The 19,261-nt window shown below is 39.4% G+C and overlaps 2 protein-coding genes and 1 pseudogene across 2 annotated transcripts; all 3 read right to left on the bottom strand.

Annotated features, from left to right (window-relative positions):
* Positions 635 to 1,543, bottom strand: Olfr431-ps1 (olfactory receptor 431, pseudogene 1; annotated as a pseudogene).
* Olfr432 (olfactory receptor 432) lies at positions 1,862 to 2,800 on the bottom strand. The gene has a single exon (NM_146716.2). The coding sequence runs from the start codon at positions 2,798 to 2,800 to the stop codon at positions 1,862 to 1,864; it is 939 nt and encodes a 312-aa protein (NP_666927.2).
* Positions 2,801 to 10,238: 7,438 nt separating this feature from the next.
* On the bottom strand, positions 10,239 to 11,242 carry Olfr433 (olfactory receptor 433). Its single transcript, NM_146717.2, has one exon. The coding sequence runs from the start codon at positions 11,221 to 11,223 to the stop codon at positions 10,279 to 10,281; it is 945 nt and encodes a 314-aa protein (NP_666928.2). The 5' UTR covers positions 11,224 to 11,242; the 3' UTR covers positions 10,239 to 10,278.
* Between the last annotated feature and the right edge of the window lie 8,019 nt (positions 11,243 to 19,261).

Here is a 19,261-nt window from a genome sequence, read left to right as displayed (position 1 = left end):
GATGACTCAAGATTACGAATCTCTATCAGCTGGGAGATTTTGGCTCCACATGAAACTCCACAATGCTGTCACTGGGTAATTTCTATGACCCATGCTTTCTATCTTAAACTGTCTGGTGGGATCATGTGTTGAAATCAGAGTTTGCTGCTAAACTTGGGTGGACTTTTAAATTTATGGAGACAATGACTGTTCATATTATCCCCTATACTTTAGAGATGTGTAAATTGTGAGCCATCAGATATCCACTTAGGGATAGTATGTTAATTAAAAAGGCAGATCTCAAACCTTGGCAGAGACCAGGTGCCTGGCAAATGATAGATAGATAGATAGATAGATAGATAGATAGATAGATAGATAGATAGATAGATAGACAATTCAAACATTTTTCTATGTGTTTTTAATCTGCTGTGACATTTCTTCATCATCATGCTGAAATGAATTCAGAGAAAATTGCCTTTCCTTCATTCTCCTCTATCTTTAATTGATCTGTCCAAAACACTGAGTGTGTGTGCATCATAGTAAGTGCTAAATTTAGTGGTACACTTATTGGCATTTATTTTGATTCTGCAAAATGATTCACAAGCCATTTGAGTTTTTTATTTACCCTGAATGTGGGTAATGTCAAAAGAGATAATTAGGTGTCCCTCAACAAAGTCCTGATCTTGTCACCGACCCTCTTCATGGTCTCTTTCACCTCTTTGTTGCGAAGGGAATAGATGATAGGAATGGAGTTAGGAGGGCATACACTAAGGCAATAAGCTAGTCAGTGCCCTCAGGTCTGCTCTGAGATGAACCCACATACATAGTAAAAGCAGAAGCATAGAACAGTGCAACCACTGTCATATGGGAGGAGCATGTGGAGAAGGCTTTGGCTCGACTGGCAGCTGAAGGCAGCTTCAGGAGAGCTGTCAGAATACCCCCATAGAGTCCCAAGATGAGGACAAAATTGCATCCAGTGGCCACACCAATCACTGCCCCATGAACCCGAGCATGCCAGCTTGTGTCTACACATGCCAACCGCATTAGTGGTGCCAGGTCACAAAAGTAACAGGCTATCCCTTTCAAGCAACATGGCAGTGAGACATGCAGGCACCAGGTCACCTGTAAAGCTAGCCACTCAAGTGGTACCTGCTAGCCATAGCTGTACCTGTCTGCTCATGAGTGCAGGGAACTGAAGACATTCATCCTTTTGTCTTTACATCTTTGCATGGTTCAAAAAGTCAGTTCTTCCCACAGGACCTGTACCCACCATGTTTCCTGGTCGCCTCAATTCAGAGTGCAGACAGTGATTTTATAAATTGTTTATAATGCCAATTGACTAGGCTACTTTGTTTCTCATCCCACTCTCTTTCCTATTAGAGGAAACCTCCACTCCATCTTCCAACATTATTTATCAGAATATTGTCCAAATGTACTGAACTCCATGTACTTTTGTGTTCTGTTTTCATATCTCCCTGGTGTCCATCCCAACATTTGCGCAATGCTCTCTTCCAAAATCTTTAACTAATTTCAATATCTTCTTGGTCTTTCTTCAAAAATCCGGTCTGAAACATTAACACATAGCCAGACCAGATTCTAGAAATTAAACCAACTCACTTTCTAACTAAGTTCCATCTGCCTGAGAAAAGGTGAACGTCATTTTGTTTCTTCCCCTTCAAATCTGTGTCCTCACCCACTCCTACGTTGGTAGGTTCAGGGACTATATTTGTCTTACAACATTTTACAATGTGTCCTAATGAAAGATTTCATGAGTTGAAAATTTGACATATCATCGAAACAACTAGTTAATTGTCTATACAATAAGCAGGGAAATCTTTCAATTTTCATATGATGGAATACAATAAACCTAGCAGACTTCAAGTCATTTCAGCACAGCATTAATCCTCTGTGTGACCCTCTTAAAAGCCTCTTTTACTTCCTTATTGCGAAGAGTATAAATAATAGGGTTGAAGAAAGGGGTGAGCAAAGTATATACCAAGGCAATAAGCTTGTCTCTGCCTTCAGCTCGAATCTCTGGTGGGCCCACATAGACAATGAAGGCAGAGCCAAAGAACAGTGTCACTACGGTTATATGGGAGGAACAGGTGGAAAAGGCTTTTGCACGACTAGCAGCTGAAGGCAGCTTCAGCACAGCTCTCACAATACCTCCATAGAGTCCCAAGATGAAAGTAAGATTGCATGTATTGATCATGCCAATCACTGCAATATAAAGCCGAGCATGCCAGCTAGTGTCCACACATGCCAACTGCATCACTGGTGCCAGGTCACAAAAGTAATGGGCCACCTCTTTCAAACAATAAGGTAAAGAGGCAGTGAGACCTGCAGGCACCAGGGCAGCTGAAAAACCAGCCAACCATGTAACCCCAACTAACTGTTTCTGTACCTGTCTGCTCATGAGTGCATGGTAGTGCAGTGGACGACAGATAGCAAGGTAGCGGTCCAGAGCCATGACACCTAGCAGGTAGCACTCGGTCATGCCCAAGGAGTGGAAGACATACAGCTGGACAAAGCATGCAGACGAGGGGATGGGTGAAGGCCCATGGAGCAAGGTATGCAGCAAGGTGGGCACTGTGGTGCTGACATACCAGAGTTCCAGGAAGGAGAGGACACTGATAAAGAAGTACATGGGAGTGGACAGCCCTGAATCTGCCTGGATCAAGACAATGATGAACAAGTTCCCTGCCAGTGTGAGGAGATAGATGCACAGGGTTCCAAAAACTGCAAGATGTTGCAGGGTGCCAGAGGTAGTGAAACCAGCAAGGATGAAGGTCCGTGTCCAGGTATAGTTGACATGATCCATGATTCCTGGGAATGAAAGAAAAAGGCAGTAAATAATCACCTTTATGTTTTTCCTCTGGACAATGTTCCCCAGAGACCAAAGTATAGAACACACAAGTCAAAATCACATATTGTCTACTCAATCCATTCCATCTACAGGATGAAAGAGGATTTGACTACTAGTAGTCAGAAGTGGTTTGTTTAATATCTGTTGGTGACAGTGGCCACATAGAATTATTGTTTTAATTCACAGAACAACATTTGTAGACTATGGCAGCAGTCAGGCCTAAGATTTTCTCCTCTCTGCTTTGCCAAAAAAAAAAAAAAAAAAAAGAAAAAAAAAGAAAAAGAAAAAAGAAAAAAAAGAAAAAAAAGAAAAATCCCAACAAATAAAATGATAGGAAAATTCTGCTTCTTTCTCCTACCATTCCTAGTTAAGTGCTCCCATGATAATTCGAAATTATGATCCTTATTGTATACTGGATTCAACAACTAGGATATAGTAGGAAAAGGAGACTTATGTTCATTCATTAACATCTAAGTCTTATTGGGGGTTCTCCAGGTTTGTTTAGAACTCATCAAGGTTCTTATCAAAGGTGGAAAGAGAAAATGATGGACAAGAAACAAGGCTATCTTAGGAACATATCTCAAAGCTGAATACTTTTGGGAAACATGAATAATCCATTGGCTAAGAGGATGTGTTTTCTGGAAGTATTCTAGTGGGAGATACACTTCAGAATACTGCAGTGGGTAGGAGAAAGGGAGAAGTACAAAGCAAAGCCCCTATGAGATGTGTCAAGAGGTGCTAAAGTAGTACAAGCAATGCCTTATTTCAGGAGTCGTATTTCCTCATTTGTCTTCACCACCAACTCAACGTGAATCTTGATCCAAACCAACACTTCCTCTGTGGCTGAAGTCCTGTAACTGAAGAAGTTTAAGTTACAGGTTCCCGAAGTTTCTGACGTGGTAATAGCTTATGATTCTCTAGTTATTGATTGATTTGTACTAGGTTCCTCATGGACAGCCTTTATTAATATCTGCAGAATGTCATGCTCATACTCAAATGGAAATTATTCAGAAAAGGTCAATTATTCAGCTGCCTCCTGCTGCTTTTTTTTTTTTTTTTTTTGCTGTTCTTACCTCTTGTGTGCCACCTCCAACCATTACCTCATTCTTTTGGTTACAACAGAACTAGTCTCATTCTTCTTGGTATCACTTCTATCCCAAGACACTCCCTTATTTATAATTCCTGCTCCTGGAAACAAAGCTCTCCCACAAACTCCTTAATAAACGTTCCCTGAGGTTACTATGACTAACTCTCAGTATGGATCCCTCTGGGGCAAGAAGTGAGGCCCACAGAAATGAGTCAGATGAGATGTGTGTGTCTCGCCAATGACTTACCTCTGCATCTACACTTTGGAGTTCTGCAATCTAATCCAGGGATATTGCCTGTCTTGCAATGACCATATAACATGACATTAAGGAAACAATCTAGTACTCATATCTTCATTCACACATAAAGAATAACAACTTTAGGAAAGGGGAATTGCTTTGCCCCTTTAAAATTACACTTGCCTGGAGATTTGCCATCATTCTGCATCATTTGCCTTATGACTTAACAACCTAATCCACACGGTAGCTTTTTGTTTTCTGCTGAATGACCCTATTTCTTCCTTCATACCATCACCTCATACTGCAGTGGCCATAATGGGTTCTCTGGTCCAATGTTCTGCAGATATTAATAAAGGTTGGCTGTCCATAAGGAACCTAGTACAAATCAATCAATAACTAGAGAATCATAAGCTATCACCATGTCAGAAACTTCGGGAACCTGTAACTTAAACAAGCTATCACCATGTCGGATGGGTGCTGAGCTTCGGGAACCTGTAACTTAAACTTCTTCAGTTACAGAACTTCAGCCACAGAGGAAGTGTTGGTTTGGATCAAGATTCACGTTGAGTTGGTGGTGAAGACAAATGAGGAAATACGACTCCTGAAATAAGGCATTGCTTGTACTACTTTAGCACCTCTTGACACATCTCATAGGGGCTTTGCTTTGTACTTCTCTCTTCTTCCTAGCCACTGCAGTATTCTCTGGTAGTATTCCAGATTTTATTTTACTTTTAAAATTATTGATTTATCTGTATTGTATACCTGCGTACCTATTTATGTGTGCTCAAAGACCAGAGGAAGGCATCAGATCATCTGGAGCTAGAGTTACAGGCAGTATGAGCAGCCAGAGATGGGTGCTTAGAGTTCCATAAGGTCCTCTGTAAGAACAGCAAGTATACTTACCTGCAGCACAATATCTCTAGTTCTCTGCTAATGCTATTCTAAATGCAGTATTCTAAATCCCCATCAATAGGATTGCTACCAGTTCTCAATAAATGTCACCACCATTTTTCCCCTGGACATCTTAATGCAATAAGTTTGTTTCTTTTTTTCTTTTCTTTCTTTCTTTCTTTTTTTATTTTTTTACAAAATATTTGTACTCTAATTTTCTTTAAAACTCTTTATATCAGTATCTGAATTTTTTTTAAATCTCATCTGAGTACTATCTCAGATTTTCATTTGGATAGATTTACAGTCCAGATGAATAACAAGATAACTGGATTTACCCACTGAGTGTGAAGCATTAAACTTGTTCATTGATCCAAAGGTACTGTCTTCTTAATGTCAATGAAAAAGACAAGGGAAGATACAGTAGTTAAGTGAAAGTAATAATGTATTCTCTTTATAATAATAGACAGGTCACATTAAGTGGGAATAAAATACTCGATCCCTGACATTGAGCTTCCTGTGGAAAGTTTAGCACTGGACACCAAGATATAATATATACATTGGTTATAACTACTAATACAGCTTCAGGATGGGCAGGGACTATAGCGTACTTCCTATGAAATATTTGACCATTCACTTGGGTAAATAATTGCAACTGTCCTTCAATACAATGCTGTATCTTCTCCAGTCCCAAACAATTCAGTGGCCACTGTTCATCTAAACTCTTAAATTAACAATGGGGCAGTCTCAGAGTGGCAAGGTTAATCCTCTGAATTTATCTTACCTTCACATCACATTTGTCCTTCTCCATTCCTCTTTTGTCTGCCAACTCTAAGAGATGTCATCCAATTTCTACATTTAATGAGATCTCTCCATTAACTGAATAGACTATGCATACCATTACCTATGTCTCTCGGCTTATTAATAATCAGATATAAATACCTGAGCATAGAAATGGTACATGCTATCTAGCATCAAGTAGAAGAGCAATGTGTAACCATTGAGTTGTAATCTAGAGCAAATCCAGGTGGCTTTTAAAATATTCTATTTTTTGAAAGTAAGACTGTACATAATATGTACAAAAATTCACTGGGCCATTAGTAAACATTTAAAAAATGTCAAATGATTATAAGAAATAAGGAGTGAATAAGTGAATACTTTATAATATTAAGAACATTATAGAAGAGTAAAAAGAAAGATTATAAGAGCCAGAGAGTGTGGATGAGTACAACAAGCATATTTTTTCTGGACATAACAAGGCAGATATCCTTAGGAACTCACATCAGTTATGACAGCATCCACTAGACTTGTTTAACATCAAGCCAGACAAAATCACAGCATGGAGAGCAGAGATGGACATGAAGTCCCGGTCTAAGCTGAGGAGCTATTGGTAACTGGTAGCTTTAGGTAGGGGGAGAGTCAGTTTTCTTTAAGGATATGGGCCTTATTCATGGAAGGTCACATATCTAAGGATATTCTGGCACCCCAAGTAGGGCTTGATGGGTTTACATTTAAAGTGGAGATAGGGGTAAAGAGGACACAGAGTTACGTTGATAGGGAAGTGGACTATATCTAGAAGGACATGGGGTAATAGTTGAAAGAAATCAGCCTACTTAGGAGGAAACTTTCAATTAGCTAAGAATGATGAGGAAGGCATGATGAGTTCAGGGATTATAGGCTTCTATTCATCTAAATATTTGATCATGATATCCTTAAACATAGCACATTAATATAAAATCATGGCCTAATCTTTGCAAAAATGATATCTTGTATAGTTAAAATGTAACTGATAAATGATATGTTGTGGTCTACAGTCATTCTACAAAACAACTGAGCAAGTTTGCATTCGAGGTCCATGGTGCTTACTAATTGCATCTTTCCTTGTTACCTATTGTGCTAGGATGAAGACAAAGTCCAAATATCCCGCATGTTGGAATGATGGGCCTACTCCAAGGGAAGTGTGAAGGATGGGTTCACTTTTAGTTGTGACCTCTTCTTGCTGTCTGTTCTAGTAAATTCATTATTCAGATCCCATTGTGGGACAAGTGGCAAAGTATTAGCAAGGATATTAAGCTTCATACACCACATTAGATATTTATATAATGTGACTCCATTTGTAGAAATACACAGCCACTTCCTGCCAGAGATGGCCCGAGAAACTCTAATTCCCTGCTGTACTATGTGTCTATGCAAAGGGTATGGAGAGGAGATGAAGACCCAGTAACATTATACAAACAAAGTATATAAATGTGGTTTGTATACTTTGAAAAGCACTGTGTAAGAATAGTCTCAACTGTATGGTATAAAGAGACAGATCCAATGAGATTAGGGGATGACACAGCTGTAAAATGAAAGACAAAGGAAGTTTGGGGTTGTGAATAGATTTGTGAAAGGCATTTTCCCCAATGGAGTTATGGGATAGTAATATAATATGTGCCACACTCATCTAATTCTTAAAGATCTGTTTGTTTATTCACCTATTCATTCATTCTTCAAATATAATTAAATGAAAATCAGTGGTGTATAATTGTTCCCTCAGGCGTATTCAGACCATTTGTGCTCCACAGTAGATATTTAAGCACCCATACCCTACCATAGAGCATGAACCCCTTAGAAACGGAGGCCCACAAAGTTAATAACCAAAGTGACAAACCACTTAATAAGCCACTGCATAGACAAACAACTCCTAGAGTTCTTTTATGCTGACAGTGCAGAGAACACTTCGTTCAAATCACAATCAGTACCTATATGAAGTTAGATGCATAAGGAGAAAATGCATTAGAACTCCAAACAATAGCCAACAGAACAGAGTATATTACCCAGCACTGAAGGAAACAGCAAAGGGTTAATGATCATGTACGAATTCTCCAGTCATATAAGGAGGATTTTGGACACTTAGCTGAGAAAGAGATGCTTCATTCGAATGCCTTAAGTATGCTGCATAACACCCCACAATGTGAGATATGTGTAAAGCCAAGCAATCTCTAATAAATAAATCCCTATTGCAGAAATGAGGGGTAAATGTTGGATAATAATCACTATGTATGTAGTTCTTTAGGTCCTATTAATATACCCACTTAACAGATTAAGAAAATTGAGGCACAGAGATTTTAATTACATCGTGTAAGTTCATAAATCAAGTAAATATTTGAATTAAGGTTTGACCCCATGAAGAAAATCTCCAACCTCTTTTCTAATTATGACTGTGCAGTAATAAGGTCCATTTATTTACTGAACATTCATTCTTTATTGGAATTTTTAAGTATTCTGTTGCATATATTTTAAGAATAAGTGAGGTCAGAAAGCTGATTTTCTCTCAGTAAGTAGAAAAAAAATAAAAAAGAACAGGGAATTTGACCAATACATTGCCTTTTGTCAAATACTCGGAACATGCTCTGCTGGGCCTGTGTCATAGTTCACATTGTGATTTTGAAAGTGTTGCAATACTAGAATCGAAATGTCTTCAGGTAGAAGGAATTTGAGAAGCAATTCCTGCCAGCCACTCAGTTTTAACACATAGATGAGGCAAGGTCAGCCTGACATCTGGATAACATCTGGGTTGGTTCTGGTTCTTGAAGGCAATTCCAGTAATCTTTCTAATTTTTTTGTAAACAGATTGCAAAAACATTCTCCAGTCAGGGGAACAGATATTCTAAAGGTTTTAAAGTTTATTTCAGGATATATGCTTGTAAGGTTGTTGTTCAAGCTTCATGTAGACTAAAGGAGTATATTTTAAGTTTACGGTCAGCCAGTTGTATGCAGCATATTTCAAATGAAGTTCGGATACAGCCTCTATTAAATTCATACACTATAACCACACAGCACACCACATATATATCATATACAATCCACATATACACATACTACATGCCACACATAAACACTACACACCAAATACCACACACACACACACACACACACACACACACACACACACACACACACACACACACCCCACATGCAGCACACATAAACATAACTGTGTATACATAAAAGCAATAATGACCAATCCTGATGTGGGGAGCATTAAAAATTGTAAATGTTTTTATTTTTGTAGTGGGACTACATAAGAATGAGAAAAGTAACATATTTCTCCCAGTTCCTAGACTCTGCCAAGGTTTTAATTCTGTCATTCCAAGTACCAGACAATCTCTGAGTGTGTATCTGGTGATTCAGAATTCACAAATCTCTAAACCTTAGAGGTTAAAGGGAACAGCATTGTCATGCACTGAGCAGACAATGGGGCCTGACACTGCAGATTTGTGTGGCATTTCCCTTCCCTCTGGAGCCTGAGATTTTTTTTCTGCTCCTGTGAAATATAGCTTCAAATCCATTCTATGAATAAAAGACTCCATGATCGTGGAAGATCTCAGACAACACCCTCAACTCTGCTACCCTTGTCCTTGAAGACACTAGGTTTGCAGTTCTAGACTCTAGCCATGCACCCTAAGAGTTATGTGATTCAGAACTGGTTTCTGGAAGATGATTCAAGATTACAAGTCTCTATCAGCTGGGAGCTGTTGGCTCTACATGAAACTCCACACATGCTGTCAATGGGTACTTTCTGTCACCCATGTTTTTTTTTTTTTTTGTCTTTTAAACTGTCTGTTGGGATCATGTGTTGAGGTCAGATGTTGCTGCTAGCTTTCGGTGGCCTTTTCATTTCAAGGCTGCAATGACTGTTTACCTTATCGCCCACACTTTTATGATGTATAAATTGTGAGCCATCAGATACCCACACGGGGGTGGTCTGATGATTAAAAAACAGAACCAAAACTTTGGCAGACCAGGTACAAGGCAGATAGACAGATAGATTAGACAGATAGATAGATAGGTTAGATAGATAGATAGATAGATAGATAGATAGATAGATAGATAGATAGATAGATAGATAGATTAGATAGATAGATAGATAGATAGATAGACAGACAGATAGATAATTATCAAAGTCACAAATACAATTCAAATATTTCTATATGCCAGTTTTTAATCTTCCATGGATTTCTTCATTGTCATGTTGAAAATGATTCAGAAAAAAATGCCTTTTGCTCATTCTGCTCTACCTCTGATTGATCTGTCTAAAAGACTGAACATATGCAGCATAGTAAGTGCTAAACTCAGTGGTACACTTATTGGCATTTATTTTGATTCTGCAAAATGATTCACAAGCCATTTGAGTGTTGCATTTACCCTGAATGTGGGTAATGTCAAAAGAGATAATTAGGTGTCTCTCAACAAAGTTCTGATCTTTTCACTGACCCTCTTCACGGCTTCCTTCACCTCTTTGTTGCGAAGGGAATAGATGATAGGGTTGAGGAATGGAGTTAGGAGGGCATACACTAAGGCAATAAGTTTGTCAGTGCCCTCAGGTCTGCTCTGAGGTGAACCCACATACACAGTAAAAGCAGAAGCATAGAACAGTGCAACCACTGTCATATGGGAGGAGCATGTGGAGAAGGCTTTGGCTCGACTGGCAGCTGAAGGCAGCTTCAGGACAGCTGTCAGAATACCCCCATAGAGTCCCAAGATGAGGACAAAATTGCATCCAGTGGCCACACCAATCACTGCCCCGTGAACCCGAGCATGCCACCTTGTGCTCACACATGCCAACCGCATTAGTGGTGCCAGGTCACAAAAGTAATGGGCTATTTCTTTCAAGCAATACGGTAAACTGGCAGTGAGACATGCAGGCACCAGGGCAGCTGAAAAGCCAGCTACCCAAGTGGCACCTGCAAGCCATAGCTGTACCTGCCTGCTCATGAGTGCATGGTAGTGCAGTGGACGACAGATAGCAAGGTAGCGGTCCAGAGCCATGACACCTAACAGGTAGCACTCGGTCATGCCCAAGGAGTGAAAGACATACAGCTGGACGAAGCATGCAGACGAGGGGATGGGTGAATGCCCATGGAGCAGGGTGTGCAGCAAGGTGGGCACTGTGGTGCTGACATACCAGAGTTCCAGGAAGGAGAGGACACTGATAAAGAAGTACATGGGAGTGGACAGCCCTGAATCTGCCTGAACCAAGACAATGATGAACAAGTTCCCTGCCAGTGTGAGGAGATAGATGCACAGGGTCCCCAGGAAGGCAAGAGGTCGGAGGGCACCAGAGGTAGTGAAACCAGCAAGGATGAAGGTCCGTGTCCAGGTGTAGTTGACATGATCCATGGTTCCAAGGAGGAGGTGGAGTTAAGGTCCAAGATTAACTACGTCAGGATCTTCCATCTCTTTGTGAAATACTCCTAGAGTCAAGAGCAGCAACTCTGAGTACATGGCTGAGGTTGGACATAATCTAATTAAATCCCTATGTTGTGATACTGGAGCTGCAGCCCCCTCCCATCCCCATCAATGTGAAATGATTGGTTTCAACATCAGTAGGTGGCTGGGCTAGAACTAGAAATGAAGACACCTGGTTTATTCTTCTGAGTGTTCTACTCCTGATCTCTTGAGTGTCCACCAACACAGTTCTCCCCTATCCCACTCTCAATAAAAGGAAATGGAACCTTTCTACTGTAATCTCTCCTATGACCTATATGTTTCTTGGGGACTCTGTGCATCTATTTTAGAATAATAAAATAACTAGAAGTGTTGGTCTGTTCTAAAGGAAGGCTTGATGTCTACAGAAAGTTATAGTGACTTTTTTCAGGAAGTCTTATACTTCATTGACTATTCTGGTAGGGAAAGATTAAGTGATCTATGCCTGACAATGATGCAGACACTCTAAGATTAATCCCTAAAATATAATGCCCATGAAATGTAATGGTTATTCACTTCCAGGCCCATCATATACAATGATTATTCAATTCTAGACCCATCATATACAATGATTATTCACTACCAGGCCCATGATATGCCCTGATTATTCCCTATCAGTCCTATGATCTCCTATGAGTATTTACTATCAGTCCCACAATCTTCTATGAGTGTTCACTCTCAGGCTCACGATATCTACTGATTGTTCACCCAACATTCATACCGTACCTTCTAAAAGTTGAGCTTCATGAGAGACAGATGACATGAATTTTCAAAGAAGAAAAGTGTGAGTCAGAATCCCCAGGCAGAAAAGAAACTTTGCAGTAGCTGTGAATTGGCTGCATGCCCTTGCTCTGACACACCCCAGCTGTACACTCTGAACTAGGGGATTTTTTTTTTTTACTTAACCAACTTCCTGTTTCCTAAAATGAAGAAGAAGAACAAGATTTGGCAGTTGGTTTCTGAAACTGTTATGAGTTCTGATCTCCCTAGGATATTGGGAAATGATTGTGAGTTTTGTGGTTGGGTTTTCCTTCCATAACCTGAGGCTACTCACTAGGAAAGATCAAAATCAAAACTCTTGCCTTATTCTCTTCTGGTAATCTCCTACACTCTACCACCGTCATCTATCACCTGACCATTTGGTGGCATTAGCATCCGTGTCATCCCCCTAATGGCAATTCCGATCTCTATCTACTTATATGAAACGGTCCTGGAAAGGCTGCTTTCCCAGAGGCCCCTCGTTGGGTGTTCCCTGGAGCTGTGAGTATGATGAGCTCTCAGAATCCCTCTGGAGCAAGAAGTTGGGTAGAGAGAAGTGAAACAGCATTTCTATTCCTAAGATGACTTCTTTGCTTCTTGCTACCAGGGATGATGCTTTTGTCGTGAAATCTATCCTTCTTAAGAGACAACTAATTAATAGTAAGGCTGTGGGAATTGATTTCAAAGGAAGAGATGAATAATTGTTTAAAATAATTTTACAGAGAATCTCCCCCTTTGGTTCCTTTATCTCTATAATAATAATAATAATAATAATAATTATTATTATTATATTATTATTATTATTATTATTATTATTACTATTAACATTACATCCGAATCACTGTCCCCACTTCTGGTCCCCCCTCGGACAGTGCTTACTCCTATCTCCTGCTGTAGCCTCTCAACCCTGGCACATCAAATCTTGCAGGACAAGGCACAACCTCTCCAACTGAGGCCAGACAAGGCAGCCCAGTTAGCAACTCAAGAGCTCTGTAGCAAAAGACTGCTTAAAAAACAAAAACAAACAAACAAACAAACCCAGGAGATTTCATGGATCTCATCTATAAAAATGAGAACACACTTCCAGAAATGATATGAAAAAAAAATCCAGAATGTGTAAATACACTTACATTAGTTTGCTTACAAGTTGTAAAAACACAATTAAAATTTATTTTGATGAATATGGTGGGTTTCAAAGCACAGAAAGGGGGAAACTAGGTTTTAAAGTTGGAGAAGCACTCACTCATGTTATATGCCCTGTGGCTTACTTTATTATAAAGGATAGAGTTATATTATCTACTGGAACAATTGTGCTCACCTTAAAAATTCACTTTCACATGATGACACTGTGTGCTGCTCTAGTAATCAACAATGAGCATTTATTTGCTTGCATTGTTGGGTGACTACTGAACACTCCATAAAACGTCTTTAGGTCTTTTGGTGTCATCATCAAGTATAGAGCCTAGAGATGAATTAATTTACTCTAGGAGAGAGTCAGCACTTCTTTTAGGCGTTACCAAGTAGTGTGCTGCTTGGGTAATATTCTGTTCTCCTCCAAACTACTGCTCAATATAGATGGTTGAACTAACTGCCATTAGGAAGACAAAAAGTAAGGAGAAAACTGAGTTATGGTACCCATTTCACATAGGCAAGAAGAATGACAGAATTCTCCAGGGTGTCACTGTACATGTTGGTACAAAGGCAAGGGCTGAGTTGAATTATTACCAGTTTGACTGACCTGCACATGATGAATGTGAAATATATAAAAGCCAAACAAGAACCTCCATTATGGAATTTATATGTAAAAAGTTCAAGTAGTGTCTTCCTCACATAGACACTTACTCCCCATGTGTTTTACATGTATCAAATACTTTAACAGATGAATTCTCTCAGCTTATCTACTGTCCTCATTTCACAAGAGGGAAAGACAAGCAACAAAGGGGTTAAGGGACAAATTCAAAGATATTAAGGAGAAAAAGCATCAGAAATAATGATCGAACCATGGGAAATGATGTGTAAATCCCATTTCTAAGCACCATCTGTCGTGTATATGGAGGAAAGGAGATCTGATACCAGACAGATACCCTCTTAAGTGTCCAGATCACAGTCAGCAACTTTGTATGTTTTATTTCTTTTAATATTTAGTTTGAATTCATTATTATATTTTATGGATAAGAAAATATAGTTCAGAAGAGACTTTTTGCCCAGAATTCTATGACTTAAAGGAGAAAAATATCTGGATATGTATAGACATATTGCCCTCTCTTTGCCACAGTCAGTAATTACTCATCTAACGCTGCATCGGATGTTTTCCTTTTTAAAGAAGAGCAGAGCAGGAAAGAAAACTCAGGAGGCAGAGTGCTTGCCTTGCACATTTAAGGTCCTAAGTTCAAAATGGTGTTGCAATCACAGAACCAAACTTTCTTAAACTGGAAAGAACCTGAAAACACATCCACACCCAGGACATGGTTTGTAGGGAGTGAGAGAAGCCAAGAATGTTGCAATAGAGCAGACGGGATTGCCAAAATGCATCTGATGAATGTGTGTCTCTTCATATATATGAAGTTCAGTCCAGAATTACTTCTATATTTACTTTAAATAATTTTCATGGTCTTTTCTTAGAAAGAATGTGTAAAGTGATGTAAAATTGGATAGTGGACTAGATAGGTGGACCAGTAGGTATTAGCATCTGCCACTAAGCCTGAAAGCCTGAATCCTGTCTCCAAGCCTCACCTGGTAGGAAATAACCAACTCTTGAACACTGTTCTTTGATTTCTACATGTACTCAAATGCACATGTGCAAGCAGCATGCACTTCTATGTGTGCACACACATGCAAACACACATACGCACAAACAAACAAGCAAAATAAACTTTTTAAAAAGAAGTGGGCATCTCCTGGTGTAATACAGAAATTAAAACTATTATTGACCAAATATAAATTAACTTTATTAAGAATATTCAAGACTCACAGACTAGTCTGTCTGTCTCTGCCAAGCTTTTTCTAAGGAGCTGTGCATCCTTTAGAGTATTATATCTCCTCCTTGGTTTTTAGTTCCATCACCAGAAATAGAGCTGAAGCAAGTTACCTCAGAGGAGAAAGTTGTGAGGAAACCAGGTGAGCATAAGGAAGGAGTCTTTAAGCTCCAACTTTGAATTTCTATTCTTGTATGTTTTCACATTGCATTTATAATATTTATATGTGTTTCTTCATATGTGATTTGTTCATTTGTCTTTTTAAAAATGGAGAAGTAGAGCTAGGGATATGGCTCAGTGGGTAAGAGCACTGACTGCTCTTCTGAAGGTCCTGAGTTCAAATTCCAACAACCACATGGTGGCTCACAACCACCTGTAATAAGATCTGATGCCCTCTTCTGGTGCATCAGAAGTCAGCTACAGTGTACTTATGTATTATAATAAATGGATCTTTGGGTTAGAACAAGCAGGGACTGAGTGAATAGGGCCTACCAGAGTGAATGGGGTTGACTAGAGTGAGCAGAGGTCCTAAAAATTCAATTCCCAACAACCACATGAAGGCTTACAATCATCTGTACAGCTACAGTGTACTCACATACATTAAATAAATAGATAGATAGATAGATAGATAGATAGATAGATAGATAGATAGATAGATAGACAGACAGACAGACAGACAGACAGACAGAAGATAGATACATCTTTAAAAATGGAGAAGTTAGTGTTTTCTGGGGAATTTTATTTCAGTTTTATATAAGATGGATAGGTCCACATCTTGCTAAGGCTGTGCAGCAATGAAGGAAAACAGGACACGTGCCTACCTAGTCACATTTTGATAAAAAACACAATCCATTGTTACCATGGAAACAGTCAGCAAGACTAAGGCCTCAGGCATGTGGACTCAAGCCTAGACAATGGCACTGACTGAAACCTCAGTGGTAATGGTCAGAGGATGTAGAATTTGATGGCCCTGCATATTCTGAATCAAGTGTCTTTAGGAACCGTACTTAACTCTTCTATTTGCTCTTCACTTTGGAATATTTCTGACTACTGAGTTCACTCCTGTCTTCCTTTTTTTCTACCCAGGAGATCCTTCTCCCACTCATAACCAGCTCGTTATCACAAGAGGCACCATTTCCTCTCTAAACTTATAATAATGATGGCATCTTTCTAAGGCTTTGTGTTCTTGTGAGTACAGTTCCATTAGTCAATACAGTACAAATGATATTGCTCCTATCCCATAATAGTGAATATTGCTCTCCAATTTCAAAGTTGGTATTTATAAATATATAGATTCTGGTTAAATTCTTACAACTGACCTAAATGGGATTTAAAAATTGGAGAGTTATAAACATCATTTCATCTAACCTTAGTTGAAAATTCTTCCAGCACAGTCAGTGTCTAGTACAGGCAAGTAACTGGAGCCTCTGATGTGTATTTGAAAAATGAAGAATGATGTACATGTATGGGACCTGTCTTGTTTCACTGGAGTGCCACGGAAGTAAAAGTGGTGAGCAAAGAAAATAAGCTGCCAAAGCAATACTCAGGGATTGTACAAACCCTAGACATGGAGAAGGGAGACAAGAATGCATGTGCCTCTCTGTTCAAAGGCTCACTAACATGAAATGATCCTGGAAATGTTTGAGCTGAGTGTTTAAAGCTACTCTCCACTATTCCTCCTTTTCAGTAGATCTCAGGTAATTGCCTTGCTCATCCCTATCTTTAGCTGGTCCAACTATTTGTTTACATATCCTGTTTCCACGACAAGGAACTTTGACCCCCCACTCCTGGCTACTGATGTAACACATCACCTGGCTACTGATGTAACACATCGTGTTGGAGCATTATGTCTCACAGGGAAGTGGATGAGGCAGACCTTGAGCAGCTTCAGAAATCCTCTCACAAAACTTTTCCTCAGAGCAACTCAGGGGAGCAGAGTGCAACACTAACAAGTTTGCTAATGAGAAAACAAACGAGTTGCTTAATTAAACTGGGGAAGTCAGAAGCCAGAGCAAGGGAATAGTTCCCAGGAGGAAGTCTATGCCCAATTAATGACACGGGCCCTCAACTTCAGTAATTATCAGCATTTTCTCTTCAGAGACCACCAGTGAAGAAGTTACGTAGTAGGAAGCTTTGGGGACGTTTCCTTTTGCTTCCTCCAATTAGTCCTAATTAAGTTCATGGGAACAGAGACCAAGATGTCAAAGAAGCAGTTTTAGGTTAAGTCTTTGTAGGAGTCCCTTTCCCTGGCTATGTCAGAGTTGTTCTCCAAATCATGTATTTGTTTCTCATACCCATTGGAGGTAATAATGTGGCTTAGACTGGCAGCCAGGCCAGAGTTTAAATCCAGACTTTCCCCCTAGCTATCGCCACTACAAAGTGAGCCACAGACCTTCCCAGGACTTAACCTTTAATACACAAAAGTGACACTTTATGACCTTTATGGTGTTTTGAACTCTACTTCTAAACTATGATAGATGAGATAGAATATAAAAGAAGTATGATAAGAGATAACCCCGTCCTAATATCAAGGTGCCAGCAACAGAAGAGTCAAATCAAGTCCAGTGGATTGACTCTTGATTACACACATACATACATGGAGGAGTTGGGTGGGGGAGAGATGTAGCATGTGAACTCAAGCAAATTACACCGTTTCTGGGTTCTTTTCTGCTCCTTTAGAACATGTTATAAGCTGTCTTTTCTATGAAAAGAAATCTCATCGTTTTTATTTCAAAAACGTTTCAATAATTGCCTGTCTTTCCATCCCTACTTGGCTGTACACTTTACATGTTTATTATGATTCTGAGGTGCTACTAAAAGTAAAACACACAAGTTAATAATATCATAGAATATTTTGTTAAAATCCTTAGACTTTAATTCTAATCCCACACACGATCAATTTTAAAAAAATTTCACACAATTTACATAATCCATTTTGGCCTAATTTGCAAACTGAAAGTAGTTGCCAAGTGCAAAACCAATGGGAAAACTTTGTAAAATAACTTAAGTGAACATACAGTAAGCTGCTACAGGAATGAAACCTAATATTGCTGACTTCTAGTATTTTTAAAAATTTTTTTATTACATATTTTCCTCAATTACATTTCCAATGCTATCCCAAAAGTCCACCACACCCTCCCCCCCACTCCCCTACCCACCCATTCCCATTTTTTTGGCCCTGGCATTCCCCTGTACTGAGGCATATAAAGTTTGTGTGTCCAATGGGTCTCTCTTTCCAGTGATGGCCAACTAGGCCATCTTTTGATACATATGCAGCTAGAGTCAAGAGCTCCGGGGTACTGGTTAGTTCATAATGTTGCACCAATGATCCTAATTCCAAACACACGAGATGATCTCTAAATCTTAGAACTACTGGCTTAGAGATGAGTTCAGTAAACGACTAAAATCCTAGAGGTCTTCGGTTTTGTAAACATGTGGTGTGTTTTAGAACTCATTAATCTCTGACAGAGATCAGATCTCTGAGATTTTGGCAATACTCATGACATGATTTAGACTCATCTCTCTTTGAAGGTCTGATTCTCTTCAGGTACATGAACTGCAGTTTGGCAAGGGCTAACGGGCCAGGATGAGCTAATATCCTTCGCTTCCTGGAAGGAAAGCTCAGCTCTGACAGTTCAGCAAATGCAGTACTGTCTTGATGATGTGTAGGGAAGGATCACAGCCCAGAAAAGTTTAAAGCTTGGCATGGAAAATAAGTTCAATTACTATTAAGGTTCTGTCTTCTCTACTGTGGCCTTCCTCACAGACCTGAAATACTTAACACATGGGCAGTCACACAAGATCTTGGCATCATAAAGAAGATACTTGATATGTTTTACTGCAAAAAATACCCAGTTACCTTTAAATTCTATGACGTTATTTTTGGATTATTTGTCTTTATCATTTGTGGAAATTTGGGGTTTATAGAAAAGGGTGTGAGGGCCAGAGAGATGACTCTGAATAAAACCATTTACTCACAGACCCAATTACCTCTATTAATTATGCTGACTCAGTGAAGTAGCCGGAGAGTTGTCCACTGATCTCCATATGATCACTAGGGCATGCATATAAACACACGCATGTAAACACACACACACACACACACACACACACACACACACACACACACACATACACACACACACACACAGAGGGGGGATTTAAAATGAATGAATGGTGTCTACATTACAGTCTCCATATATACTTTGCTCCAACTC

The sequence above is a fragment of the Mus musculus genome, chromosome 1 (genome assembly GCF_000001635.26).
Source record: "Mus musculus strain C57BL/6J chromosome 1, GRCm38.p6 C57BL/6J".
NCBI lineage: Eukaryota > Metazoa > Chordata > Mammalia > Rodentia > Muridae > Mus > Mus musculus.
Note: the sequence above shows the minus strand (reverse complement) of the source record. Positions and strands in the feature narration are given on the sequence as shown.

Coding starts and splice junctions, on each gene's coding strand:
- Olfr432 (NM_146716.2), bottom strand. CDS start 2,800: ATGGATCATGTCAACTATACCTGGACACGGACCTTCATCCTTGCTGGT.
- Olfr433 (NM_146717.2), bottom strand. CDS start 11,223: ATGGATCATGTCAACTACACCTGGACACGGACCTTCATCCTTGCTGGT.